Below are 10019 nucleotides of genomic sequence, written 5' to 3' on the forward strand. Positions count from 1 at the left end.
AGCTGTTCCAGACTGGGAGACAGGTGGCGCTGGGCTCACACAGCGGTCTGTGGGTGGGCGTCCTCCTCCAGCCCCGCCCACTCCACGCTGATGTCACTGACTCCTCCGGACTGATGCTCCCAACATGGGAAAAGTAAAAAACAACAGATGAGTGCATTGGGCTTCTGTCTGAGCGGGTTCAACCAGGACACATTCACTTCAATCTGAAACCTAGTGCGCTCTCTTTGTAAGACAGCGTTTTAAGATGTTGTCTTAGCTGTGCGTGTATCCCAGAATGCACTGCGGTGAGCTTCGTGAACAAGAAGTTTAAAGTTTATTGGCTTAGCAATACTAAGACTGAATTAATGCAGAAAGTACATCAGGAGATACAATTGTAATAATATATACATATACATACATGTCCATACACGCACATAAGCATACATATTTAAAATGTATATAAATACACTCACAATTAAAATAAAAATGTATTCAACATGCGCAGAAGTGCGATTTACAAAAATAAATAAAACAAACCTAAATGTTAAAGAAAACATGGATGGTTAATAAAAGTGAGTCAAATGTTGAAAAGTTTTAACGATTGTTGTTAGAAACATGAAACTTTTTTGGACATGTAGCAGTCCATTTGACTCTTCGCAGGGAGGTTGATTGACAGGTGATCTGACCAATCATAACGCAGAATTCGCCATTTTGCCTGAGAGTAGATTAACTTTCAGTGGACTTAAATTAAAAAATTGTGTTCACTAACGTCTTTTAGTTGAAATAAAATGATGTTAATTCATGTTTATTTCATGCTTTAAGTAATTATGAAAAGACGATCGGTTCACGTGTCGCTTGAACTGAGTAACTAAGAGGGAGGGGCGGGTTTTTGCGGTTAAATTGCAACTTTAGAAATATATTTAAAGAAGGTTTGCATGTGTTTTTGAGTACCATATTTGATGCATCTGGCTTTTATGGTTTGGTAGTAGTGCGTAGTATAGTATGATATAGAGAGAATATGTAACTAGACTATGAACTAACTGCTGTTTGAATTTAAGAAACAGAATTTGCAAGACAGTTTATGTTAGATAGTGCTGATATGAAACCAAAATAGCTGTCTGGAAGTGTTGTCAATATGTCTGCCTAGTGAACTGACTTCTCTTAAAAAGGGCCTGCGGTTAATTCTCTCATGATATTTTTAAGGCCGCTGCCTGTGTATTTTTTGAGCCGTTCCAGATCAGTTATTTGTGAGATTACATATTATTTGCGATGCTCCCGGTGAAGACTCTCAAGGGTTTGGATTTGGAACAAAGCCATTGTGGTTTAAGTCCACTCTGAGCGTCATCATCTCACCATCTTTCCATTCTTCCACAGACCACAAAAGGAAATGTGAGGCAGGACCTCTTTTTACATTTTACACATATGAAAGTAAAAGAGGCCTAGATTGATGTCACCAATGATGTGAGTAACAAGCATTTTTCAAAAAAAAATGTATTTATAGATGTACTTACTAGTGTTGGCCTGTTCATAAGTATTCAGCCCCATTTGAGATTCACATTACTTTGGTGGGATGGAATTTACCCATCATGAAATGTTTCTTGTGTGACTCGTTGGTCATGAGAAACCTTTTTATAGGCCATCATTTGGGACTGAACCCGCTAATATTAATTTCCATTTATATTGCTAGATTTCTACTGGTGTCTTAGTGTTACATCCGTTGCATTTTGCGCCTCACTTTCTTCATGTGTTCAATACTTTTTGCCTGGGTCATTCCACCTTATTACACCGAACTTAATATCTGAACTTATTTGTTTTGTTTTCTTTGTACTGTATGTATGGATTGCTTGGGTTGTTACTGACATCTCCGTTACTGACCAGTTTCAGAAAGGAGGTTAAGTGAAAACTCTTGAGTATGTTAACCCTGAAATGAGGGAAACTCTGGGTTTTCGGTTTCAGAATGGGTGGTTTGTCAAACCCGAGAAAGCAGGGTAAGTCAAGTCCTGGTGAGCATGATTTCACCAAGCACAACATGTTCCTGGAACAACATACTTTTAATCCAGGAACAGCATTCCAAGCAACCAATCAGAATTGAGATATAACTTTTCAGGAAATATCTGGTTTAGGTTTACAATCAGGGTTAGGTGATTCTTCACCCTTGTTAACCAGCTATTATTTCCCACTGATTTTAGGAATAAATTATGGGTATGGTTAGGTTTAGGGGTAGGGATTGGGTTAAGTCTATATTTTGAACAATAATGTTGATCCAGGATCATCAGAAGAGGTTGATCCAGGAACATGTCTTACTTGGCAAAATCACGGCGATCGCCAAGCCCCAAACTTATAATAAGAGTCAGTTAAGTTTTCTTTGTTAAACCCAGAGTTTCTTGTAGTCTCCTCTCCCTTTTTTTAAAGCGAAAGCGATGTTTACATACATCATTCATTCATGCACGCTGCACAAATGCTGAGTATTTTTGTCTCATTTTAAGTACAAATATCTAAAAACTCTTATGCCTACGTGCAATTTATAGATGAAAAATGATATAACATATTCAGTCTTGTTTCCTGGGGGAAACAAGTGCATTTAAGTGCATTTTACATAAAACATGTAAAATTGTCTGCTATAGGGTAAAAACAACATATATATATTATCTTAACGCAAATGGACACTTGCAACACTTTTTATATGAAATATTATACTTGAATACTTTTTTATTAGTAGTATTGTAACACTGAGTTAAGCACTTTGAAACATCCATCAGATTAAAAAATCTGAGATTGATTTTATTTTATTTTTTTCATTGGTTGTTGTTAGTATAAATTGATTTATTCAAATGCTGTCAACATGTTTGAGATCCTCACTGCTTTTGTTTTAGATAAATGCTCGGATTGCTGATTTATTTTATTTTATTATTTTATTGTAGAACACAAGACGGAGAGCATCTTGTGTTGGACACAACCTCCAAGAAAAACTAAATAAATGAACACAAATTATCAAATGATTTAAAAACAAAACAAGGAGCAAGAATTGAGACACAGAAGAAAAATACTTATACATATACATACATACATACATACATACATACATACATACATACACACACTTAGGTTTTATTCATTGCAATTTAAATTACTTTTTAAGTCCTTTTTTTCTTCATTATTTCATTGACAAAAGTGCAGACATACATCATCTTTTGTGTTCCACAGGAAAAAGAAAGTCATAAGGATATGACAAGTTATAATGGTGAGTAATTGATGACAGAATTTTCATTTTTCTTTTCTATTTAACAGAATGACTGCACTCTGTGCAGAAAATTATCTGCAGCATATGAGGCAAGAAATATTACAAATGCATGACTTTCAGCTCTTGAACCTGTATTGCAGAGTGAAGGGCTTATCAGTTCTTGACTTTAAAGCAGTCTCCATGCATCACATTTGCCTTTCCAACAGCTTTAAAGGGACATTCTGCTGTTTATTCCTCCAACCATGTCAATAAAACATTTTCTGCCCTCTCATTCACATGGGTCTTCATTCAGCAGAGCCCCACGGGTCTTCCTCGTCGTACAATGCTTTGAGAAAGGAAGGAATAATAATGAAGAGAACAGAATAAATAGTGTTGTCAAAAAAGGAAAAGATTGTGTGTGAGCTGTTTGGGATCATTGAAATGTCAGATCATGTTCCCTTTAAGTCCAGTAATAACATTTATCCCAAGCTTCCCAGGAATACCATCGACCCTTCCTGGGAAAAACAACAGTAATGTACAGGAAAAGGAACAGTGAAGTAACATAATAATCCTTAAATTGCCCTGTACACCCATGGAGACAAATCTTCAAATCTGGTGGATGTAATAAAGACTGGCACACGTTCAAAGGGCTTTTGTGCTTTTTATGTGTCTTCCCTGGATCTTGTGGACTTCTTGAGACAAATCTCCTGTAGAAGATGCTATTATAAGAATATTTTGTTGTTTTCAACTTTTAAGTCTGCGTATAGATTACATACTGTTGATTAATAAAAGAACATGGTCATTTTGTAAAAAATGTGAAAAATTATGTATTTGTATTATGAAAATTTTAAATGATGTATTTGTATTATGAACATTTTAAATTATGTGTTTTGTAAAAAATTATGCATTCAGCAGATGATTTCATCTTACAACATAAACCAAGAGTACTAGCAGAGTAGTAAATGAACAGCTCGCCACAAATTAGCAAGAGAAGCATCACTGAATGCAGTCCTTCTGTGGTCACACTTTCTGTCCGCTTGTCTCACTCATTTGCCACCCCCTCTCTTTATTATCCATCTTTCCCACCCAGTCTCTCTATCTCTTTCTCTCCTGTGTCTTGATTTCTCCTTACAGTATGTCCATGCTGGTGTGGAGCAGCGACTGTTGAGTCAGTTGAGTGTTTACGCTCCTCAATTGGTTTCACCCCACTCATTTGGCCAGTGGGATAAACCGAACAGGGACCACTTATTATTATGAATGTCAGAGTCTTATTAGACATAATATTTGGCTGTGCATGGAGGACAGGCTTGGATCCATTGCTTATTCCGTGAACTCATTTTGAGTGTATTTGACAAAGGCTTTCATAAACCGCTGTTATGGTCTTTTCAGGCTTTGTTGTCTTTAATCGATGGCATGAGCAGAATGGATGGGGTTTTCTACAGCAGACGGCATAAGTAATGTCTGACTAACAAAGACATAGGAATCAGTGATTGATCCTTTAAGCCTTATTTAATCAATAAAGTGAGAGACGGATGCACAGCATAGCTGTAATACACACAATGTATGCCTTGGGTGCTACTGCTCATTCCTGTCAGGGTCCTGCATTTGATTTGAGGGCAGCAAACAGGATGCAGGACTCCTTTTTTTTCCTGTGCAGTCATGCAGGGTTTGCATTCACAGTGACTCCAAAATCCTGCTTAAGTACATTGTGCTTAATTTTTCCTCTTCCTGTGTGGACAGACGCATAAGTTCCCCTTGAAAGCCTTCTGTTAGGACATGGTATTAGGGACATTTAAAATGCGAATAGATTTTTTAACCAATTCAGAATTACCCGAGGAGGAGTGTTCACCCGTTGTTGTCTTAACCTATTGTAATAATTACAAATCTTCACACCTCATTGTTTATCAATACTTCCTCGCTGTAAATGGAGAAATGATTTCACGTGATAGACAAGACCGGGGTGATAAATTGCATCGGTGTTGCTGTAAGCATGTACGATCTCTCTCTCTCGCTCTCCTTCAAATTGATTTTTCCTCCAGTGCACAATCTGTGACAGGGAAAGGACTCGATAGGATTAAAAATGGACATCCACTCAGAGACCGCTCATCAAGCTTTTGGGAGTGTTTTGTGTTAGTGCTGTGTGGGAGACTGAAAGTGCGTGGGCGCACAAGCGGGGTCTCTGGATACATCAGTTATCTGCCGGCATGCGTTTTTGCCATGCTGTCGGATTGAATTAATAAATGCTGCACAACATGCTCCCATGGCTGTGTTACCAAATAAAACAATCTGGCAGTCTCATTATTTAATGAGCACTAAAATAGTCATGTTCCCATCCCGGCATCCCCTCTGTAGGATGCATGCACTCATTCTCTTACAAGCAGGAGAACACAGAAGGAGTGGGTGGATTTCAGTGGACGGTGCTTGAATGGTTAACTCCACCCCTCCTCCCCCACCTCTTTCCTGTTTGTGCTTCGCTGCCCAGTCTCATACTATGGCACTTTACGTCAGAGTGCAGCTGCAGCCAATCAGGAGCTCCGGGCTGCCCCTCTGCAGCTTGACTCCACCCCTTCTTCTGGAGACATATATAGCAGTGCTCATTCTGTCTGCTTGAGTGTTCAATGTGCTGCCGTGTGCTCGAGAGACAGAGAGCCGTGGCACTGACAAACCCACAGACATTGTGAGTGGATCTCCACGTTTCCTTCCCTAAATTGCCTTTCCTCCCAGAGCGTCTCGCTCATACTGAGCGCATCTTTATTGTTGTGTTCCCAGCATCCAGTCGCAAGATGGGATGCACCACGGGGCACTTCACTTGCCAACCACAAACGACGACGGCCCCAACCCTGGAAGGCCAATCGCAAGAAGGAGCCCCCAAAGTCCCAGAGGTGCTGTCGTCCCTAGAGCGGCTCTCGCAAGCCACTGGAGGGATGGAGAAGTCGTGGTACCGCTGCATCTTTCCATTTGGGATAATCTCGCTGGTGATTGGAGTGGCTGGAACTGGAGTGACATACACGTACAATGATCTCCCGCAGACCAAGGTGGTTTCTGTGATCCTGTTGATCGTGGGGCTGGTCCTTGTACTGATGGCGACCGCTTGCTGGACAGTCCACAAGAAGAAGCGCAGGAAAAAGAAGGAAGGAGGTTCCTTCAGCTCAGAACAGTGTCCCTTGTGAGAGAGCACCCCCCCAAAAAAACTAGATGTCCGTCCGCTCAGGTATCCGTGGTGGATAAGTCATTAAGGACAGGTCCTCTCTGAGAATCCCATGGAAAATACGGCATAAGGCTGGCATGAGGGTTCACCAGAGTCACACATGCAGTTTACCGTTGCTCAGCAGGTGTCTCGTATCAAAACAAGCCTGGAGAGGGACACACAATCCCGCACACACACAGTAAACTTAACACTAGCTGCGAGCCTCTCGCAGAGCCTCTGCTGCCATCAACGCCACTGTCAGTCTCCTGCATTCCTGTGACGCCGAAGAAGTGGGCCAACGGCGGCAACCGGACACCGCAGCGAAAGAGGAGTTCACCTCCGTCACCGTCGCACGTCATTCACCCGTCCGGTGACACCGTAGCAATGCACAAGCTTTTTTACTGAGTGGAACTTGAACCTGCATCTGCTAGCTAGAACCGGCAGCTGCGGATCAGGACAGGAAGAAAGCACGGACTGGAGAGTACGAGAATGTGTCCGTCTGCATGTGTGTGTGTGCGTAAAGTGTGTGCTGGATGGATTAGATAGACAAGACACCTGCTCGGCCTCTTTCGCTGTCAGCCCTCCGTCAATCGTAGCTGCTAATGATTTAGGACAGGGGTGCAGCACCTGATATGAAGGACGCAAAGACCCGAGCTTGATTTATTGGGAATTTTACACAGTGTACAGTGTGTTGAAGGAGTTTTGCATTGGATTGTGTGTTTGCCCATGTGTGAGTGTATCTGATTCTATCTGGCAAATCCAGGACTCTTCAAGGACCTCATATAGTCGGTATTTGGAAAAAAGACACAGACACGGTTCAGAGAAAGGCAAGCAAACTGAAGGGCCTTTTGTTCTGAGACAGCCAGAAAAGAAAATTAATTTCCTGTCTGAAAGATGAGCAGGATTACTAGGGGAGGGGAGTGTGTGTGGAGGGGTGGGGGGGGGGGGTGTTCAAGATGCCACAAGGGTACACTAGAAGTCAAAATTGTCAGTAACGTTTTGTTCTTGTTTTAGTGCCTTGAGCAAGCGATAGGACTTTGCATGGTACAGTAGCTATGTTTTACCCCTCCGTTTCACTTTTCCTCTTCCAGGGTCAGCTTTAAAACTCAAACTCAGCTGTTTTAGCAAGGTCTCCTCGCCCCCAAAAACAACACACATGAATACGTCGTCGCTTTGACCTGGTCAGAGCCCACAAAGGCTGGAGCTTACATCCGTTTTCACAATGGGAATACTGCTTATTTACACTGCCTTGATCTGGGAAGCATTTGGCACATTTCATTATGGACACAGTGGGTGGGTAACAGATAATGAATTAAAGGGACAGGTCAGCTAAAAATGAAACTTCTGTCATCCTCGTGTCGTTCCCAGTCTGTACGACTTACTTTCTTCTGAGGATTACAAAATAATGTATTTTGAACCTCGTTGGGGTCCAAAACAACTCTTTTGATGTTCTGTGCATGAAGAAGAAAAAAAACTGGCATTTTTCAAAATATCTTCTTTTATGTTCCACTGCAGAAAGGAAGTCGTACCAAGTTGAGGGTGAGGAAATAATGACAGATTTTTTTCTTTTTGGAAATGTTCAGCCTTCAAATGTTTTATAGGTCCTGTTAACACTCAGAAAACTCTGTGTGAAGACTAAAATTCGGAGACTGACAAAAATCCATACCAATTCAGAGGTTAATACCCTTTCCATTTCGCTAAAAGCTTATCGATTGAGATGTTTCCACCGTGTTGAGGAGTGGATTTGAGAATCCTTGTGCACGAGAGAAAAAAAAAGAGACGGCATTAACAGCCTTGAGTAGTTAAAAAAGGCTGTTTTTGAGGCATTTAGCTGTTAGCAAATGTGCTAAGCTCGTATTACTGGACTTGTTTGAGCCCCGAGGAAGATTTTATTGCTCTTTCTTAGCTCAGGATATTACATTCTCAGTTGTGTCTCAGATGTTTCTCCTAAATTTACTTTAAAGAAATAAAAATGGACACAAATGCAGACAACTGTTAAAATACAACTTGTGCATAGAGCTATAAAACTAATCTGGCTATCTGAAATAATTACAACATTTGTTTTTGTTGTAGTTTCACATTTTGTGAAACCACGTATGAAATGACTGCCTCTTTTTCTTCATTTGACATTCATTTAATCTCATTGCTGCCTGGGAGAAACATTTTAAGATATGAACGAGATCTTATTTGTGATTAAATAGATATAAGTTTGAGATTATAGTTTTTGTAACTAAAAACATGTTTCTTGAGAGTGTGTGGACGCATGGCATGCAACACGGCAGTCCTGCGCTTGGGGCACGTCCAGGTGGAATTGATTTCTAACGGTGACGCCTGACCACATGGCTATGGATAAAACAGTGCCTTTTTGTCGACTGATGTACATGCTGTAAAGCTGCCTGTGCCTCCTTTAGCATTTTTAACTGCTTCATGCTAGAATGTGGTTTTTGTCCCTTTACAGAAACCGATTGCCGCCTTGTGTTTTTCCACAGCTTGCTACGAAAAGCAGCGAAGGGAGGGCATCTAGAATTTCAGACTGCATTTTAAACACTATTCACAATGCTCTTAACAAACAACATAGACCAGAATCAGGGATGAAGTAGATATTTGAGTGGGAAAAGGGACCAGATGAGTTCATTTGGGATATCGGTGACCGACCCTTATGGGGCGTCTGATTGTATCATGGAAAGCCAGTAATCCAAGATAGCTGTTTACATGAGCACATCAAGATCAGACGTTCAGATCTGAGTCATCAGGAAAACATGATGCTGCTCCCCACAAATCAAGAAATGCAATGGTTTTTGCCTTGTTATTTTCAGGAAAATTATCTAATCGTCCTTAAATAGTAGAATTGTGTGAAATTTAAAGATGTCTTTGCAAAGAATATATCTTGTTTTTAGCATAAAGATGTTAAAGATAAGATATATCTATACATATACACACACATATACAAACATATATATACATCCATATATATGTGTGTGTGTGTATTATGAAAAGATCTCTTTAAATCTGATTCTTTTTGACATCTTTAAATCTGGCAGTTTATACACGCATATATAAATCTTTATCATTGAAAGTAATGGTTTTTAGATATTTTAGCAAAAATACTTAAACAGGTGCAGTGCAGTTTAAGTTTTGATGCCTGAAAAGATTGTCAAGGGTAAATAAACACGTTTCTTTTATATTATTTGATAATCCAGTTTTTGGCCTTCCACGCAGATTGTTTCCATGCATATCTGGAAGTAGTCGTTCGCTTGATTTCCTCCAGATTTCGGATTCTCTTCAACCCTTTTTACGTGAGCTGGAAGGAGGGAGATTTATAGAGGGTGAACGCATTTACTGAGTTGTGCAATTTCATTGAAAATACGTGAGTGGAATGTCACGGCTGTACAGTCGCAGACATACTGTTCTCATATATGTGTTCGGTCTCGTTTATCACCTCGCAGTCTTCTGCTGTACATAAATCCACATCTGAATTCCCAATTGTCCATGCGGTTTTGTTCTTGTTTAATGTCAAACGTGGCAAAGGTGTTATGACTGTGCGAGTCGTGAATGTACCACTGTTCTGCTGTTTCATTTTCTGGAATGAGAAAGAGTCAATCTACCTCTCTAGTTCCTGTTTTCGCCATCCTT

At 40.3% G+C, this 10019-nt stretch overlaps 1 protein-coding gene across 1 annotated transcript; it reads left to right on the top strand.

Annotated features, from left to right (window-relative positions):
* Window positions 1–5801: 5801 nt before the first annotated feature.
* Window positions 5802–8378, top strand: LOC132152579 (transmembrane protein 100). Its single transcript, XM_059561333.1, has one exon. The coding sequence runs from the start codon at window positions 5983–5985 to the stop codon at window positions 6367–6369; it is 387 nt and encodes a 128-aa protein (XP_059417316.1). The 5' UTR covers window positions 5802–5982; the 3' UTR covers window positions 6370–8378.
* Window positions 8379–10019: the final 1641 nt, after the last annotated feature.

Source organism: Carassius carassius, chromosome 1 (assembly GCF_963082965.1).
Source record: "Carassius carassius chromosome 1, fCarCar2.1, whole genome shotgun sequence".
Classification (NCBI taxonomy): Eukaryota; Metazoa; Chordata; class Actinopteri; order Cypriniformes; family Cyprinidae; genus Carassius; species Carassius carassius.